Source organism: Spermophilus citellus, assembly GCF_964194105.1.
Source record: "Spermophilus citellus genome assembly, chromosome: 11".
Taxonomy (NCBI): Eukaryota; Metazoa; Chordata; class Mammalia; order Rodentia; family Sciuridae; genus Spermophilus; species Spermophilus citellus.
In genome coordinates this window covers 53,748,877-53,770,191 of record NC_138192.1, presented here as the reverse complement: position 1 = coordinate 53,770,191, position 21,315 = coordinate 53,748,877, and the positions used below count along the sequence as shown (strand labels likewise).

Here is a 21,315-nt window from a genome sequence, read left to right as displayed (position 1 = left end):
AATATTGGCATTTTTATATTCAACGAAAAGAATTTAGACAATCGCTGTGTTTTAGAAGGAATTTTGTCCATATTTAAGGCAAAATAGTTATCCTCTTTAAAGTAACAGAAATACTAAACAAACTAGCAAAAGTCAGGCTGAGGCTATATGACATTTAGGAAGTAAGGTATACAAGAGTTGGCAAGTGTAAATACCAGGCACCCACTAACATTCAGGTAGACCTTTTAAAGAATAAACAGTAACAATGTAAATGTTTATATATTTATTTAAAAGGAGATAAAAGCTACTATGTGAGACTTTTGATTTTTAATTATTAAACCTCAACTTCATGAAATAATTTAAAGTTATGAAAAAAATGCTACTGCTGAAGAGAGTAAGAGTAACAATTAATCCAATGAAGTGTACCACTTAGAAGGGATAGAAATATACCAATTATTGCCTATACTAATTCAATATTTATCCTTAATTTCAATAATTAAATTTGTATGTATAGGTATGACAAAGGACTTAGATTAAGATTCTTCTGGGTCTTAAGAAAGGCAATAAGGCAGACTGTAGAAAAAGGTAAAACTGTATGACATAATGTGATGTGAGATCAACAGCAGACAAAAGTATGTTCAAAAATACATTCAGGATAATATGCAAAAATTAAAACATCAAGGTGGCAGGTTAATGGCAAATTTTAAATAATCTGTTATTATTAAACTTATGTTTAAATTGTTGCAACTCTTTTAATTTAAAAATTGTACCTTATTAAAAGAATAACATTCCCTAAAAGTTTTTTTTCCTTATATATCTTAGTATATAGAAGTGGATCAATTTGTAAAAATTAGTCCCGTTTATATTTAAAGGTTAGAGGGTTGTTGGAAAGAGGCTTTATGCTTATAGCTGCAAAATCTGTCTCTTCACCTGAGTTCTAAGTCAGAGATTTTAATTACCTGTATGATGTAGCAATTGTTTTTTTTAACATTCCAGGCTCTCGATAGTTTGGCCGCAATTTATTATACTTCTTTTATCTTCCATTCAAGTTAGGTTAGTTTCCACATTATACCTTAATTATGTCACACTCATTCTGAAGTATAATTTTCCTATTCCCTTCATATGCCTAAATCCTATTATTTTCCCAAAGCTGGTCTAAATCAGGGTTCTGCCATGAAGCCTTCTCTGAGCTCTACAGGTCACATTCATTGTCCCTATTTTTCAGAACTTTGCAGAACACTATCAATTACCCCTCATCAACTCATGCTTTGGTGCTTGCCATATTTTATTCTGAACCACTAATCAAGTCTTAAGCAGATTGTAATATTTTAGAGGGAATTCATATTCTTGCCTTTACAGAAAGAGGTTCCTCTGTCTCAGAGTATAATGGCACAAAGCACATACTAATCACAAAGGGAAAAAGGGTACTTTACTATGGAAAAATTGGATGGACACAAACTTAACCAAGCAATCAAACAGTGTCATAGATATGGGTGAAGGTGTTTATCCTGATGAGGATATAACTTCATCCATGCAGAATTCCTATCAAATGTGTACTACCTGAGTATGAAGAAACCATCAGGCAAATCCAAATTGAGGAACAGCCTGCAAATCTGGTTGGCCTGAACTCTTCAAAAATTTCAGTCCCATGAAGGACTAAAAACACTGGGGACTTGATATAGATTAAAGAAATGTAACACTAACTGCAATGCACCATCTTTGATTGCATTCTGGTTTTAAAGTCAATTTTTTAAAAAGTGAAAAGAGATATTGTTAGGAAAACTGGAGAAATTAAAATACAAACCTCATGTTAGACATCATTTTTATATTACTGTTAAATTTCCCAAATGTGATCATTAGATTGTTGTTATGTAGGGAAATGTCCTTGAGGGGTAAATTGTGACAATACCTGCAACTTTCTATAACAAAATATAAGTGGTTTTCTAAGCAAATGGTAGATGGCTACTTAATGAACCATCCTTGTACTTTTTCTGCAGCTTTTAATTTTTGAAAAAAATTGTGTGTGTGGGCTGGGGTTGTGGCTCAGTGGTAGAGCACTCACCTATTACATGTGAGGACCTGGGTTCGATCCTCAGCACCACATAAAAATAAATAAATAAAATAAAGATATAAAAAAAATTGTGTGTGTGTGTGTGTGTGTGTGTGTGTGTGTGTGTGTGTGTGAGAGAGAGAGAGAGAGAGAGAGAGAGAGAGAGATTTAGAGAGATTTAGAGAGAGAGATTTAGAGAGAGTTGAGTGGGGGCTCATAAAAAGTTCTTGGCAAGATGATTTTTGTTTAGTAGGTGTTCAACGAATAGTTATCAAATGACTAAAAAAAAAAGAAAAAAGAAAAAAGAAAAGAAACAGCTTGTTTTTAACAAAACTGCTAAATTGTTGGGGATTTAACATCACATCTTCCAGTACAGCCCTATGAAAATGGCTACATTTGTTTCCTAAAAACCAATGGCACTTTCTTTTCTGTGAGCTCAGCTCTGCACATCTGCATAGCATTAGGATGTGCTAATTAGTGTTTATTCTGATTATGTAATCAGATGATCTGCACAAGGAATTCTGGGAAATAACCTCATGGTAATTTTTCAGAATTAATTTGCTATTTGCACTAAAATGATAGATCATATAAAACCTTAAAAACACTGTGCATGTTTGAAAAGTGAAAAGGGAAAATGCTTTGGCAAAGTGATTTCCAGCATCTCCTTCTCTTGCAATGGAGTGAGGGAGGAGAATTCCTAACCCCTTAGCCATATTACATACTTGTTCCTCCTCCGGGACTGGTGAGCACCAGAGAAGGATGTGGGGCTTCCATGCTTTTATGAAGTGTGGCCACTGCAATGATTTTTCTTTTATGTATGCATAGCTTTGTGACATCTTCATCTGCCTTAACATCTTCTGCAGTTCTCTGTTTCACAGCAGCTCCAGGATCAAAATTAAATACCTGGAAAAAGCACAGTCTTTGTTTAGAATACGTCTGCAAAAACATTTAATAAAAAGATCCTCTTGTTTAAAAAGAAAAACGTTGTACTGAGATTAAGTCATAAATCTGAATAAAACTTTCTTAAGTTTTTAAACTTAAGGAAAACAATGTTATATAACTTAATAAATACTTCTGCTGAACTTACGGTTTTTAGTAGCAAAATAAATAATGAAAATTACAGTAATTCTAAGATAGCCAAGATAAATATATGGAAAAGTTTAATATCTAATAATGTTTCCAATTTTAGATAGTTCTTGATATTATTATACCAGTACAAAAACAGATAAAATCTAGATACAAAAACAAAACAAAAAACTATGATATTTCTACATGCTAACTTTCCTTTGGCTTCCTTTTATTACTGTATTTATATTACCTTTTCACTGACTTAGAAAATCTACTGCTCTATTAAAAATTTACTTATTAGAATTTTTTTATGATGCAGTAACATAGTAAAAAGAAAAAAGTTGTTTATTAATTTTTAGTTTGAAAATTAATACTATAAAACATTCAGAGAATGATCTATTTCTATAGCAAATAACATTTTACTATTTTAAGTAATTTTACTTTTTACCTTGTAAAGGAGTAAAACATTTTCATATTTTGGTTATGAGGGTTTGGCTTTACAATTTTAGAAACATCTATGACAGACTTATCAATAACCATGCTAAAAGTAATACTGCAGTTAGAGTAAGTTAAAGAAAATACTGCATTACTAAATATTGAGCATAGGTACAGCTCTAATAAAAAGGTGTAATTGTGGTTTTAAAGAAATATTTAATATGAATATAGTTTGTCACCTTTGAAAATGACCTGAATAAATTTCCCACAATCTTTAATCATTCCAAAATGCATGTAAAAGATGTCTAATTAGATAAAAAGTTAAAACAAATACATGATTGGAGAACTAATATAAAAATGAAATGCCAAATGAGAAAAGCAAATATATAAAATACCTAAAAATAAAAAACTGCTGTAGCTCTATTGTGAAATGGTTACCTTGGGAAGAATAAGAGGACATTCCAAGCCACACTTGCATGTTCCATCAGTAAGCAGGTATGTTTTAACCTGCTCCAAGCAAGATAACAAAGACCCACTGGGACTGTAAAAATAGTTTAAAAATACATCAGGAAATAATTTTGACTGCACATAGTATATGAAAAAAGGCATAATTTATAGTCTTACTGTCCTTCACAGGATAATATTTTCCTGCTAGGGAAAGCATTTTCTTTGTCAATATTATGCTAGCTACTAAATTATAGCCTTTAACACTATCGCTCTTTCTTTTGTACCAAAATATTTCTCAGAAAAATACAGATCTTCACAGAAAATTAAACAAAAGTATTTTGAAAACCAAGAGTGGACTAAAGATAGGAAAAATACTACTCTTAAGAAAGGACAGAAACAGGCAAGAAAGGAACAGGGGGAAAAAACTACATAAAAGTAATCACTATCATTTTAAACTACGACATTTACTTTCAAAGCTTGTTGAGGAAAAACTGAAACTTAGGAACATATTAAAGTTCAAACCAGAAAGTTGGCAAGTCTACAAACGTCAGAGCTAATATATTCTTCCCTGTTTATTTTGGAGTCTAAAACCAAGTTGACCCTATGTAAAAACATTTCTTTCTCTCCTTTACCAGTGTGTTTCTTTGAAGATAGATCATTGTGGCCTACTTCAAATTGTACTGAAGAAACATTGTGCAGAGAGGAATCTAACAGAGCTGACAAAAGATGGGAAGTTTTTGAGGAAACCGGATGTTAGGTGGACAAAAGGTGCCTTGCATTTTTTGGGCTGGTAAGTGGGTAGGTTTTTTCATCTTACTGCTCTTCTGGTCACAAAAATTAGTAAAACAGATTAAATACTAATTTAGATGATAGGATAAGTTTTTGATTTTTTTATTTACAATGAGGAGTAGTTTAAAATGGGTAATTTACATTTTGGGGCTTTATGAATATATTGATTTTACAACTTAATCAGTATTATGCTTTGAAATTCCTATGAACTTTTCATTTGAAATTCTTTTATTTATGACTATTAGGTAAAACCCTCACTTAAGCCTTTAGATCCAATTCATCCAGAAACAATACTCTCCAATTCATACACAAAGTATTGCACTACTGGCCATAGACTTCCTGCCTCTAAAAAACACAAGAAGCAGTTGTGCAGTCATAAATGAACTAGCTTTAAAATGCAATTCATATTTTGTTTAAGGACAATTGTCCAAATGACTTGGGCACAAAGAACAATTTAAATGAAAACCGTCATATTTGTTTAGGCTACTTTTAGATGATATGCAAGGAGAGGCAACAAGAGGCTTTGGAGGTATAATAATTTCAATAAAACAAGGTCACCAATAACTACCTTATTGATTTTTCACAATAAAAATTGATGAATTCGGGGAAGAGAAATTGCCAACATTTTGCTTAAGAGAAAGTGTGTGCACTGAATCCTAAAGGAATTTCATTGTGAAATTAAAATCAAAGGCAAGAATTCCTAAATTCCTTTACAGTATTCTAGACCTCTTGAAACTCTTCCTCTTAGTCAGTTGGATTCTTTCCTTTAGTTGTAGTTCTTATAATTAACTTTTGGGGGCAATAATTAATGTAAAAAATAGTTACAAGTTTTACAGCATGGATACAGTTTAGAAAATTGGAAACACGTGGAAAATTTAATGTGTCACCTCAAAATGCTACCAGGAGGCAGGAGAAATTGAAGATTAACCTAAAAATGAGAGGTAAACTATACATTGAAAAGGTAGCTATTGAAGGTAGGCTAGCCTTATACATATATTCAAGTAGTATTTTAATTGGTTATATACAAACAAATCAAGCCCAGGTGGCTTGATTTAATTTGAAAGCATTTAACCTTACCTGCAAAAGTTTAGTTTTAAAAATAATTCTCAAGTGTACAGACTTAAATTTGGAGAACTCATACTAACATGATTATCAGAAAAGTGAAGTCAGTCTTGGAAAATTATGAACTGATATTAACTGAAAGTGACTGATCAACTTTTAGACTTCTTTTTTTTAAAACTTTTAGACTTCTTAGTTTTTGATTCCCAGACTTGACATGGTTTGCTCATAGCAATATGAAAAGTTGATTTATCTTTCATAAGATGGAGTAAAAAAAATCATCAAGATTTTTAAGTCATTTGCTTCAAGTTGAACATACATCATCTCTTTACAAACTAGAATAACCATAAATATAAACATATATCACTGATAATTTGTTATATTTATAACAAAGTATTTCTGGCACTTTATGAGCCACGTTGGTAATATAAACACTTGGAAAAAGTTATTCCTTGTGTCTTTGTTCATATTTTCTATTATGGGATGAGCTCCACATTCCCTGAGTTTTTATTCCTTCACCTCCTCGAATACAGAGCACATCATTAATATTACAGATATAAGAATTTTATGTGACAAAAGAATTTCAGTGGGTAATTAAGTTTTCCTCAAGAAGCACTTTACAAGCATACAAATCAACCAACCAAACAAACAATAAACCCACATCTGAACTGACTTTTGAGTTGTTAAAGCATGAAATTGTTTATACCACAGAAAATACCTCATTCATACAAATACATCTATAGGGAACTGAAAATTCTATTGAAGCTGGGATGCAAAGAGCCACACTGAAAGTAATAACATCAATTTAATGATGCTGCTTAATGTGGAATTAATAAAATCTGAAGTCTACTTCTAATTTTTTTATTATATCATGAAGAAAGACTTATGGTAAACTAAACTTTTATAAATTTATTGGAAAATTATAAATAAGGAACTTAGATGCCAATTATTTATTAAATAAGACTTAAAACTTCTTGCCAACAGTTCAGTTATTCCATTCAACTTGTTCTAAAAGAGATATAACATAAAAATTTTAAAGAGGAGGCATTTGCATTTAGTCGTATGATTTTTACTTGTAATATGAAGAGCTATCTCCATCATGACTTTATTTTTATTATTACATGCAAGGAAATAGATTAAAAACTGTGCAGAAAAAAATAAGCAAATTATTTTTGGTTAATATCAAGCATTAAGAAGTCTAATAAGTAAGACTGCTAATAGATTAAAAACAGAACTTTAGTATCAGAAAAAGTCAGTTGAAGTACTTTTAAGAACAGAGTAATATTGCCAAATGGTATTGGGTCTATTTCCAGTATTTTGCATTCTTCTGTGAATGTAGTAATGATGCTTTAAGTTTTTTAGAAATCTTCATATTTTTTTTATCCTTATTACAGAGAAGCAGAATGACACCTCATGTAAACACAATTAATGCATAAAAATTCTCTCTGATAATCTATGTCAATTTACACTACAAAACAGTATAGAATAAAAATAATTGTGCACTTCTAGCACAGAGGTCAGTTATTGAAACTTATCTGAGGTGCTGTCAGTCACAATATTTTGTTCCCTCAAAGAAGAACAGACTCTGCCTCCTTAACTTTGGAACTATGACTTTGGAGGTGACATAGGTAATAAATAAGGGCTCACCTGACATAAAGAACTCCATTTTGATCCACACGACGCTGCCAACCCACAGGAACTTGTATAGCTGGAAGACCTCCTTCCTTGTCCCCTCCGTCACACTCCTTGCCTCCATTCATTTTCTGTGTCTGCTTGGGACTCTCCAAAGATATCAGCATTAAGATGATATCTTCATATTACAGAGCATGATGGCCTTCAAAAATGGGCCAATGCAGCACAGTTTTTCTCAGACTGTACAAAAAGCATTGGGAAGCTTCGGCTCAGTTTGGAACCAAGTCCTTGAACTCTGCCATTGTAAAATTAATCAGTTTCCCATTATACTCTACATTAAATAACCAATACTTAATTCCTAGGGATGGTTTACATGGGTAAAAATGAGTGCTTACAACTAAGGAAAATCATAATTCACCAATGCTGGCACCTGTCTGAAGTGGGGGAGGGAGGAGTGTAAAGTTTTTAGTTGTACATTTTGTCTTGAACCTTGATGTTGAACTAAAATAATTTCTACTGTTTAGAAATTGGTGTCATTTTTACAATGTGAGTCGATTAATATTTTCAGGTGCTACCAGTCCTTAAAGGCCACATTTTCTAAACTTTATCTTCCAATCTGAATCCAAGGTGTTGCAGGCTGGTTCATCTGATGCTTTCATGACTTCAAAATTCCAATAATGTAGCCTGAAACATATGCAAATATGTAAACTGTATATTTAATGTTGAAAACTGAGAAGCTGCACAATTTTCAAACAGAATAAACTATTAGCTGTTCCCTATCACTTTGATGTCCTCTGCCATCACAATAACACATCGAAGTGAACTTGTTTTCTTTTAAATTGATCCACTTACTCTAGTTAAACCAATTTACTTGCTCTTCACCATTTGCAACTTTCTAATTCCTAGACATAGACCCATAATTATGGCATTACAAGTACATACACAGATACATACACACAGAGCCTGCTTCTAACTTGAAATCAAAATATATTCAAACCTCTAATGTCCTGTAAACCAAAAAATGATGTTAATCCACTCACATTTTGATTACTCCTTAATATTACATGCAGCTATGCTTCAGCTTTCTTTCCTAATCATTAGCATAAAGAAGATAAGGTTTCTCTTTTTAAAAAAGTTAAAGAAAATAAATTTATAGTACATTTTCAAATAGAAGATTTCCCCCCAGTGTTATAGACTGTTCAGATTGGGAGCTGCTTTATAGTCAAGATTTTACAAAATCCCTCACATAAAGGTGTACTTTCTTAATTGCTTTATTAAGTCACAGGGTTTTTTTTTTTTTTTTTTTTTGGAGAAAACACATTAACTCGAAACTGTAGTGACCACTGCAACTGTAGAATGCTTATAGAATTCATCTTGATGAGGCTGTTGCATAAAAAAAGACAAGTACATTTTGAAAAGATTTAGTACTTAATATTGTGGAAAATATGATGTCACAGTTGGTAGCACCATTTATTGTTGTAAACAAGCCTTTTAATGATCAATTTAGTATTTAGCATTTAGTCGTATTGTTGGCCTCATAAAACTACACTAAAAGATGAGTAAAAAATTATCCTAGTGTTATATGTTGGGACTTGTGATTTGTGATAAAAAGTTTTCAGTGATAGCTTCATCCACAAAAATCAAAAAATGTTGTACCTCAAAGAACTGAAATAGAAGTGAAGATGCTCTGCTCTGGAAATCTATGTTAAATGACTTGAGATTCATATGGAAGCTTTAAACTGATTTCATAAAGTTTAAATGAAAAAAATTAATGCATTTTCTAGATAATGCTTTAAATATGCATGTATAAATTAACAAATTAAAAAATGTGAATGAACATGACTATTTAATCTGCATTCCTAAAACTCTATACACCTAAGTTGGTCAGAAACACTTTTTTGGATCTCCTCACTAGGAAAGCAAGAGATTATCTTATAGCAAAGCCCATCAGGTATATGCCTTATTTGTATTTATGTGTAGTCTTGGCTCTGAGACAGTTTAAGGATATGCAATAAAGTAAAGACTCATTTAGCTGTAAATCAGGGACTGTGTTTATGGGTGTGGCCAGCACTGGCAGGAAATGAGAAAGGTAGCAAAAATTTATTGAGGGAAAAGTCAGGATATAAAGAAAAGTACCAAATAATAACCGTCCGAAGGTGGTAATTTGCATCACTGGGCCCATTCCACTGTGCTCTGCTTCTCATGGAAATGACCCACTTAATGTTCTGTCTTCCACTCACTGTACTTTTGACTGTGACTTTTGCTGTTCATCTATGTGTTTATTCACATTTCCTTCAACATTACAGAGCAGTTTCTGTGTAGTAGGCACTCTGCTAGCTGCTATGAGTATCATCTATGAACCCCAAAGTGAGCTAACTAGACACTGAATCTGCTGATTCATTGATTTCGGACTTTACAGCTTCCAGAATTGTGAGAAATAAATTGCTGTTGTTTCTAATCTACCTAGTTTTTGGAATATTGTTATAGTAGCCTGAATGGACTCAAGCAGTAAGGTACCACTTTATCCTAAGCATAGTGTAATGTTCAGCATCAATGTGGAAGCCTGAATATGAAAATAAAAATTGAAGTCATCTCCCTGAAGATTAATAATCACTGCAAACATTGACATATTTTCTTTCAATCATTTGTTTTTTAAAGTTTTAAAGTACACACACAAATGAGTTTCATAAAATAAACAAGAATGTATCATCACCACTAAAATTTGCAATATAAGCATTTGTCAGTTTTTTTTTCAAATAAAGGATATAGAAAATATTTCAGATAAAGTATAATACCATCATCAGGTCCCACTTGATTTTCTTTTCAGACCCATTCCTCTCCCTTCTGCCCCAAAGGCTACTACCATCATGATTCTGGCCTGTATCATTTCTGGTTATAATTTTATGTGCTTATTTCCTACATGTGTATTGTAAACAATATTTGTATTGTTATATGTGTTTTAAAACTTTATATAAACACTACCATATTATACCATCCTGCAACGTTCTTTTTAAAATTTAACATTGTTTTGAAAACTGTCTCTGCTGAAATATATAGACCTATCTTTGTTGTAGATATACAGTTCAAATGCATTAATTTTTAACATTTGAGTAATATTCTATCTTAAGATTTTACAACTCTTAATATATCATTATGTCAAGCACATTAATGCTGGCTTGTAGAGCTTGTACATTTTCAACTTTATAGACACTGCCAAATTGTTCTCCAAAGCAGTTATACTGATTCTAAATATTTTCTATATAAGTGGGATTTTTTCCTTTTAAATATTGAATCATCCCATTTTGTATTTTTTTTCTTCTTAGGCATTTTACTATATGGCATTAAATATTTTTCTAAAACATGAACATTAAATACTGGATGGAAAATTTTGGCTATTTATTTAAAATTTTGTTTATTTATGTTCCTTTTGTGGAGATAGCATTTCTCCCAAACTTTCATAATTACAAATAAATACAAGAGAAATATTCCTGCATGTAAATCTATGCCCACCTTGATAATTCACTCAGAATTATTTGCTAAAATAGAATTGTGTAATTTTAGGGCTCTCGATTCATTTCTTTAAGTATTAGGATGATACTTTTAGGAAAGCACTTCAGGCCATGTGTCTTAAACTTTTGAAACCCATGTATGATTTCTTTGGTTAAATATGAAAGTATGTTCTACTTGCTTCCAAGACATTGGAATTTTATGTTCTACAGAGACCCATTGTCCAAAATTAGTCAGTCTTTTTTCCTATAGTTTGCATTGTAAAAATTGCAGTTTCTCCTGTTTTCTGAATTTAACATATTAATATTACTATGCTTTTAAAAAAAGTTACATATTCCACATGTTTCTCTCTCCTTCCCTAAAGACCTATTTAATGTGGCTTTATTAAAGCCCAATAAAACATGTTAAAAAGGTAAAGATACTGTAATATAAAAGCTACCCTCCATTTCACTAATACTCAGGATCCAAGAGAGATCATATATTTATGACTTAATTTATATGTATTTGACAAACAGTTTTGTAGCAATAACAATAAAATTCAAAAAGCATGTTATGTGTTTGTGTGTGTGTTCTGAGAACACACAATTCCACTAATGTTTTCATTTTTCCTCTTTCCTTTCAATATGCAAATTAAGTCTCTTAAAATTGGCTACCAGTGAATTGAATTTGAGTGACTTGATTTTCTTTTTTTGTATTGGCTTCTTCTGATCATCCAGAATTCAAATTAGATGTCATCTCCACAAGAAAATTGCAAACCCCAGCCACTCTCTTAGACTTTGTTAATTCACTGATACCTCTTATTTTCTGATTATTATTACTGCTTATTAACTATCTTTCCCTTTAGGAATATAAACACATTCAGAGCAGTAGGGACCTTGTCTCTCCAAGTCCTTATGTTCCTAGTTCTTGATATAATTCCTGGCACAGAGTAGGTATGTTGGCTAGTTCCTGAAGATTGTGTATATTCTTTTTTAAAAATATTTATTTTTTAGTTGGACACAATTCCTTTATTTTATTTATTTATTTTCATGTGGTGCTGAGGATCGAACTGCAAGGGCTCTACCACTGAGCCACAACCCCAGCCCAAGATTGTGTATATTCTAATTGATAATGTAATTTTACATTCTGAACTTTGCCATATAAACTTACAAAATTTTATCAATACATGAGAAGTTGTTAAAATAAGCTAATGAGTATACATGTTGATAAAATATAAAAAGCTCTAGATTTTCCCCTAATGATCTCACAATTTTTGATTGATAATTTCTGTGCATGAATATGATAGGCCTTTTAAGAAAAGTAATATGCTGCACTGGGGATGTATCTCAGTAGTAGAGTACTTGCCTAGTATGCACAAAGCCCTGGGTTTGATACTAAGTACTGCAAAAGGAAAAAAAATCAAATTAATATGTTAACTTTAAAATTTATTTGTAAGCTATTAGTTTTATTTATTGAGCGATTTATGAACACATTTAAATTGAATAAAAATGGTAAAGTAAATAAATGCAACAACATAAAATTAAAATTATATTTCAATAAGATGCTAATTAATGCAATGAACTTTTTCTGTTATACTGACAATCTTGTTAACTTAAGAATAAACTCATTACTTTATACAGTGTTAAGTGTGTACTTTAAAAAAATCATACCCAAAATATCATAAAGACTGAGTATCAGAGAATCTGACATCACAAAAACAAGTAAATAGCTATTCTTCTAAGTAACATCAAACATCATACATTTTTCAAGTCAAATTTAATTAATGGTAAAAGTAATGAATTGGTTTTAGAGTGGTGATTATTATGAGTAAATTCTATTAAAATGTTTATAATGTCATCACACATTGATCTTATGCTTACTGGTCTTGTGTACTTGAATACACAGTGGTATAGAATTAACATGTAATGAATTATTAATTTATCACGAGACTGTAAATTAAGAAAAACATATTATTTGATATGCCTAAATTATCATTCATACTTTTTATAACATGATTATAAACTTAGCTCATGAAATATTTAAAGATAAATAAGTCCACTTAGAATCCTACATTGCCAAGAGTGAACATCTTATGTTCTCTAGTTGAAATTGAGTCCCACATAAAACTTGTCTCTGAGCTGGGTGTGGTGGTATATGCTTGCAACCCAGCTATTCAGGAGGTCTAGGAAGGAGGATTACAAATTTGAGAATGGTCTGGTCAATGCAGCAAGACCCCATCTCAAATTAAAAAAAAAAAAAAAAGGCTGAAGATGTAGCTTAAATGGAAGAGCAGTTGCCTACCATGAGCATGGACCTGGGTTCAATTCCCAATATATGAACAAAACAAAAAACCCCTCAAATCCTGCCTCTGACTCTGTACTTAAATTCTCAAACAATATATACATACAACATGTGTGATTGGATTACCTAACCAGTCCCCAACTTTTCCTCATCTATTTAACCCTTCATTTAGTTTTTCAAGCTAGGCATTTTGATATATGAGTATATTTATCTTTACAGTATATCTTCTTTCATTCTTTTTAAATCTTGCAATAAATTAACCCCATTTTTATTCTGATTATTATTTCCATTTGGCTCTTATCACTGGGCAGCCACCTCTTCCAACACATACTTTTCAGATAATATATCTTTTTTTTTTTTTTAACCTGTCCGAGATTTTATTAGCACGATTGTAGCGGCCAGTCACAGAAGAGAAGGGGGTGGAGAGAGAGAGAGAGAGAGAGAGAGAGAGAGAGGAGAGGAGGGGGGAGAGAGAGGGAGGAGGGAGGAGGGGGGGGGAAGAGAGAAGAGAGAGTAAGAGAGAGAAGGAGAGCAAGAGAGTAAGAGAGGAGATAATATATCCTTATAAGAGACCCAATATCTTTGCCTGCCTCCACTTAACTCATTCAAACTACATTTGTGTACTTACATTTTGTTTAACACAATTGTATCAGGATATGCTCAATAAGCATATCTTTCCTGCCCTAACAACTAAAGTATTTCAGTTTCAGATGTTCTTGTACTTTTAGTTTAGAAGGGTATAAAAGTTCACAATCAGTGAATAAGAGATTGAATTCAAGTTGGACGGCTACATTTTTTCACAAACTTTGAAGTATAGGGACAGGGTCCCAAGAGTTAGGCCAATCCTCAGAGTCAAGGTTAAGAAGTACCTTGGCCTACATTCCTCCCTCTAGGGAGGAAGTTTACTTATAATGAAGAGTGGTTTTTTTTTTTTTTTTTTTTTGCTATGAAAGTTTAGCAACTTACATATTCTAGTCATAAAGAAGTTTTCAGAGAAGTAAATGCTAAGTATGGTATGACTGCAAGTGCTACAAATATTTTGCAGTTCTTATTATTAAGTGGAATTTATTATCCCATTTTGAATTTCATCTGGCCTGTGATTTACACTGACCATTGGAATACAATGGGTATGATACTGTTCAAGTTTTGATCCTAACCTTAAGAGGCCTTGCATCTTCCATTCTGGTTTCTTGGAAGGCCATTGTCATGTAAACAACCCGGACTAGCTTACTTGAGAATGAAAGACTACTTGTATAGACAGAAGTCTAGCTGCCCATCCAGGGCAAGTGGGGTCCAAGACATGAAAATGAGCCTAGGTAACATCATGTGGAATAAGGATGAGCTGGCCCAAATGAGTCCAGACTAAACTGCCAACTCACAGAATTGTTAAGTATTATTTCATATAGCCAAAACCCAAACTGGAAATAATATGAAAGTCTAAAATAGACTTTAATTATAGTATTGAAAGGCTCTTAGCATTACTGGTTAAGAGTATAAGCTCCAGAGTCAGACTGTCTGTATGTGAACACTGGCACTACCCTTTATGAGCTTGTGACCTTGGGCAAAAGAGAATATAACGTTATATGATTGTTCTGTGAAAAGATAAATTAATTATATGTACCTAAGACATAGTAAATATCCAAATTATTATGAATAAGCTATTAAAATCATGTTATAGAAAATTCTGCAGCACTGGGAAAGGACTATGTTATTTTTAGGTGGAAAAAACATAATACAAAGCCATATATACAATGATAAATCTTAAATTACAAAATGTTACTCCATATGTAAATATAGGAATAGAATAGCATTATTTGCCCAGTTACTACTGTTAAGTTCTTTAGAAAAAACATATTTTCTTTGTTGCTTTTCTGTACTTGCAAAATTTTCTACAGTAAATAAGCATTAGGTCTGTAATCAGGAAAAATGTTATTTCCATAAATTAAAGTGTTGTTATCTGTAGATTAGCTAATTGTTTTCTTAATCCTTAAGAGCATTAAGGAAAACTTTTACTAGAAATAAGAATAATGTTTGTGTGGCTGGGGTCGTAGCTCAGCGGTAGAGCACTAGTCTACTACTAATGAAAGAATAAATGGTAAAAATTACCATTGCTTCGTTTATTCTTAAATAGATTATGTAAATGCAGACAAGTATTTTTTATTGATATTCTCCATGAGAAACCTAGTATTATAGAAGAGCAAGTAAATAGCATACTATGCTGAGGACTAATACACAGAGATTTATCATAAATAATTTCTTCCTTCTGAATTAGTAAGCTCATCAATTTTTTTTTTTTTTTTAGAGAGAGTGAGAGGGGGACAGAGAGAGAGAGAGAGAATTTTAATATTTTATTTATTTTTTCTTAGTTCTCGGCAGACACAACATCTTTGTTTGTATGTGGTGCTGAGGATCGAACCCGGGCCGCACGCACGCCAGGCGAGTGCGCTACCGCTTGAGCCACATCCCCAGCCCTCATCAATTATTTTATAAATATTCTAAGGTTCCACAATAACATTCCACAATTATTTTATAGTATTTTTGGGTTTGATCCTCAGCACCACATAAAAATAAATAAATAAAATAAAGGTATTATGTCCATCTACAACTGAAAAAAAAGGAGAATAATATTTAATCAAGTGGAGAGAATATACAGAGATTCAGAGAGGACATTGCACTAACCTGAACAACTTAAATACTACAAAGAAAAATTAAGCCTGTCACTTTGGTTCTAAAATGCCTCCAGGCTTAATCCTATTTGTCAGCTTAGAATACCATCTTCTTTTCCTATATTCTTGTTTTTCATTAAACTAGTTCCTATTTATTTCAGTTTAAATGTCACTCACAGGTCTTCCTTAATTTCTCCAAACTCAAATATATCTGAGTTTCCAAGTCCCACTTAGGTTCCCTTTGTAATTCTCTTAAAATACCCACTTCTTTCCTCCTCATGAATTACTCCTTATAACTGAACTTTTCTTTGTCCTTGGCATCCTACATGACTACAAAGAAAAAGTGGTGGAGACAGAGAGCTTCAAGTTAAATCTTCCCTTTCTACCTTTAAAATATGAAAAGATGTGGAAAGGGAGGTTATGAATGCATATGTAGAAAACTTTCTCTCTTAAAAGTAAAAAGGTGAGCAGTCATCAGCTCTCAAATACATATGATTAAAAAATTTAAAGAATAACTTTAAAGAATATTCTGGTTGCCTTAGAATATTTATAAAATAATTGACAAACTTAGTATAATTCAGAAGGAAAAAATTATTATGATATATCTCTGCATATTAGTTCTCAGCATAGAATGTTACTTATTTGCTTTTCTATAATATTAGGTTTCTCATGGAGAATATTGATTAAAAAAACTTGTCTGCATTTACATAATCTATTTAAGAGTAAACTCAGCAGATTTAAATGGTAATTTTCACCATTTATTATTGCATCAGTAGTATTTTAGTCACTTAAGATGCAACTTAAAATACACAGGTCAAATCGTTGTTGAAAACTGATGTACATCAATATTGATTTTTCTTAAAACTGTGCTGTGAGAATAACAACAAATTATGCTTATATTTGTAATATTCCAAAATAACCCATATGTATATTATTTTACTATAAAATATTTAGCATTTTTCAATTAATTTGAGAGTGGATTAAGTTCCTACTTGGAGCAAACAGTACCAAACAGAGTTAATGAGTCCCCCAATAACCTTGAAAATAAGGTTACTCTTTTCTGTGTGTGTGAGGTTGGAGACAGAACACAGGGTTTTTCATGAACACTATGCAAGTGCTTTACACTAAGCCTTATCCAAACTCTTTCAAAATTTTTACTTATTTTAAAACTTATGTATACCATTGTATGTTTTTATCTTGTGCCACATGATATTCTGAAGTACATATAAATTGCAGAATTATTAGATTTAGCTAATTAAGAAATGTATCACCTCATGTAGCTATAATTTTTATGGTGAGAGCATATAATATCTACTCTCTTTACATTGTTAAAAATACAAGATATAATCATTAACTATCGTCACTTTTCTGTACAAAAGATCTCTTGAACTTTATTCCTCCTATGTAACTATAATTACATATACTAAGCCAATGTCTGCTCCCTGTAGCATTAGCCACCCAGCCTTTGGTATGCACCATTACACTTTTTACTTTTATGAGATCAATCAACTTTTTTAGATTCCACTAAAGAGTGAGATCATGCATTAATTGTCTTTCTGTGCCTAACTTATTTCACTTAACATAATACTCTGCATGTTCATTCATGTTATTGTAAATGACAGGATTTCATTCTTTTTAATGGCCAAATAGTATTCCATTATATCTTTCCTCTATCTATCTACCTATGATTCTATCTTATTTATTCATCTGTTGATACTTACTTTGATTCCATGTCTTAGCTATTGTGATAGTGCTGCAATAAATATGGAAGTGCAGAGGCCTCTTCAACATACTAATTTTATTTCCTTTGGATACATTACCAGTAGTAGCACTACTGGTTCTTATGGAAGTTTCTATTTCTAGTTTTCTGAGGAACCTCCATACTTGGTTTCCAAAATGATTGTACTAACTTTAGCAACAGTATGTGAGTTTTTCTTCTCCATGACTGCACCAGCACTTGTGACTTTTTTTTTGTTGTTGGATAATCGACACCCTTAACTGGAGTGAGATGATGTCTCCGTTATTTTAATTTGCATTTCCCTGATGAATAGTGATGTTTAACATCTTTTCACATATTTGTTGGCCATTTGTATGTCTTTCCAGATCTTTCGGGTTATTTTTTTTCTTTTTTCTCCCACTGAGTCAAGTCTATATACATTTTTAATATTAACCCCTTGTCAAATGTATAGTTTACAAATATTTTCTTCCTTTCTGTAGGTGTCTTTTCACTCTGTTGCTTACTTTGCTATGTAGAAGCTTCTTACATTAACTCAGAGCATTGTTCTTTTTTGCTTTTGCTGACTGTGCTTTTAGGATCTTAAAAAAAAAAATCCTTGCCTTGGTCAATTTATAAAGCATTTCCCTTATGTTTTCTTCTATTATTTCATAGTTTCAAGTCTTAAATCCATTTTGAGTGAAAATCAGGTTATATATTCTCTCTCTTTCTCTGTATGGTGGGATTGAGCCCAGGTACTTTACCTACTCTTTTTATTTTGAGACAGATACTTGCTAATGCCAAGGCTGACCTTGAACTTGGGATCATTCTGCATCATTCTTCTGAATAGCTAGGATTACAGGCATATGCCATCATGCCCAACTAGGTTATTTTTAAAGTGAAAATGATATTACTCACCCATTGAAGAAACTCATCCAAAAACATTGTCTCTGAATATATATAAGTATCTAGGAATACTCAAGTCCAATCAATGTCTCCGAAACAACTAAATGTAAAAGATAACTATAGTCTAAATAAAATGTCTGATAAGTTCTCTCAAGAAACAAGATGAGGAAGACCGTTTCTGTGTGGCTTTTAGAAAGGGGGAGGCCCACAGAGCTCACAAGCTCCATGAGATAAATGATTTTTTATTGTGTTTTTGTAGCTCACACATCAGGAACAAAACCAGTAGGCAGTAATACCCACAGATGTTTAACAGCATCATATGTAGTGCCGCATAGGGACTTCATTTAGCATGTAACTGACAGCTTGCTGGAATGCTGAGAATGGCAGGAAAAATGTAGCAGCGAAAGAAAACTGATAAATACAGATACAAGAGCTAGGGAATTTCACTCTGACAAAATTAAGCATAGAATATTTTAGAGATGATATATTAAAAAAAGCAAAACCAGTAAAAATAAAATTTCTAATTTAACAAATAATTAAGCAAAATATAAGATCAGTTATAAAAAGAATGCTGGGCTAAATTCCACATAAAGAAGTGCTTTCCTTTTACATGGTTCGTAAATAATATAATTAATTGACAATAGTTATATCAAAAGATTCACATGAAAATTTGCATTTCCTGCTTTACCTGAGAAACTGGACAATGTGGTAACAATAGGCCAACATTCCTGCCTTGCAACAATTATCTGGAACGGAGCAGTGGCTGCTCCTCCAGAAAGGACTTGGCTCTCCAGTTCAGTGCAGTGGCTTCCTGCTTCATTCCCACCAGTCTGGCCTCTGTAGGCATTTGGGTTTCCAACCTCTGGAATAGAAAGAACCTTGAGATAAGGGTTGAAGGACTCAATGTAGCTCTTGACAAGAGGTAAAACTCATTTTTACTGATCATTTAGCCTACATCTCAGTTTCTTTTTTAAATGAATACTTGGTAGATTATCATGCATTATTAGTACATATAAAAACACCAGTAAGCCAGCTAAAACCATAAGTATCCAGACAACTTTTCTAGTAAAAGTGAGTTTTCCCCAAGACTGGTAATTCTTGAGTTAGAGGATGTAAATAGTATGAGACCTTCCATTTCACTTTAGTCCTCTACCTTTCTTTCTTAGCACCATTGTTGACAATATCACATTACCATTATCTTAAGAACTAATCTTGAGAGCAAAGAATTTTGGAACCAAACTATATAATTTATTCTTAATAAGATATATAAAATGCCACTGATTACCTCTCCTACTCACCACTCCCAGAATTTACAACATTGTTTTCTTTTAGCAATTAAGAACATTTTTCATAAGGTCTTTCAAAGGTGTACTTGAGACCTCATAACTGCTTGCTTTATTTTCTTCTAGCCTTCAGGGAGACATTGATAAACTATGCTGTTCGACAAGTCTTCTGCAGCCTGGGTAAAATAATCTTTATAATCATTTAACTTATTTTTCTGTTTCCATAGCTACTGAACAATCTTCTAATTATGTGATAGATTTCATAGGCACTGTGATATAATTTAGTTAACAACCTGGATAGCAGGTACAAATATTAGTCACTAAAAACAAACATACATATATAATAAATAGGTCACCTGGTATAGAAATTAATTTTTAAAAAAGCTTTTGTAAATATAGAAGGTCTTTGTTAGATCCCAGAAGCCCACTACTCTTGAGAGTAAATAGCAAAATCAAGTTTTTAACTTGGAAGAGTTTAGGATCAAAACCTGTACCACAGTTACTCCACAGGGTGCCTACCACCTTTGAGATTTTCCCTGAGGGCCAGACTACCATTTGTTTGTTTGCTTGTTTTAGTTTTTAGTGTGTTTGTTTGCTTTAGGGCCACCTTCCTCTGATGACATCATCACCCAGGTCAAGGTAATGTGTAGCATGGGATGTGGGAATATGATTAGACAGTGCTGTTCCTTAGAAAGCAGCCAGGAGAGGCAAAGAAGCAAATTAAGGGTCGTGCAGCCAAGGCTAAATGACCATGTTTCTATGATCCTGATATAAAAAAGTGCTCCGGGTTGGGGCTGGGGGGTTGGGGATATAGCTCAGTTGGTAGAGTTCTTGCCTCACATGCACAAGGCCCTGGGTTCAATCCCCAGCACACACACACACACACACACACACACACACACACACACACACCAAACAAAACAACAACAAAACAAACAACAAAAATAAAAACCAAAAAAACCCAAACCCAACCCCCTCCCCCCAAAAAACCAACCCCCCCCCAAAAAAAACCCAAATCACTGACCTGTGAAGTAAAAGGTATTCTGGAATTATATTTAATGTCTTACATGTTTATCTATATGTGAAGCACCAAGATAAACATGGGGAACTCAAACATGAAGCCAACACGGTCCCCATCTCAAGCAGACAACTGCCTGACAGTGAGAGTGGGGAGTGCAGCAGTCAGGTAATATCAAATGATCCTGGCTATGGTACAGGTTAAGCATGGAATACTAAATGAGCACAGTTAATCTGGTTTTCATGGATGGGGGATGCAGTAAGGAAAGAGTATATCTAGGGATGCACAGAGGTTAAATAGACAAAGAAAGGTTAGTAGGAGACTTGAAACTTCACCTAATCTATGCAAACAATCTCTCTTCTGAAAGACTAATATTACGGATTTTACATTTCTGTCTGTTAACAACACTTCCAATATCGTACTCATTATTAGTTGGTAAGCAAACATAAATATCTCATCTTTTTAGACTTTTTAACCTTGAG

General features: G+C 32.6%; 1 protein-coding gene across 4 annotated transcripts in view; it reads right to left on the bottom strand.

Annotated features, from left to right (window-relative positions):
- MBD5 (methyl-CpG binding domain protein 5) overlaps positions 1-21,315 on the bottom strand; it is a 193,124-nt gene that overhangs the window by 46,130 nt on the left and 125,679 nt on the right. For all 4 annotated transcript variants that reach the window (XM_081261072.1, XM_081261073.1, XM_081261074.1 and 1 more), the window contains 4 exons: positions 19,221-19,394; positions 7,475-8,143; positions 3,971-4,073; positions 2,752-2,932 (listed from right to left, as the gene is read on the bottom strand). In XM_081261072.1, coding sequence (XP_081117198.1) covers positions 2,752-2,932; positions 3,971-4,073; positions 7,475-7,626 — 436 coding nt within the window. In that variant the 5' untranslated portion in view covers positions 7,627-8,143; positions 19,221-19,394. The remainder of the gene's footprint in view (positions 1-2,751; positions 2,933-3,970; positions 4,074-7,474; positions 8,144-19,220; positions 19,395-21,315) is intronic.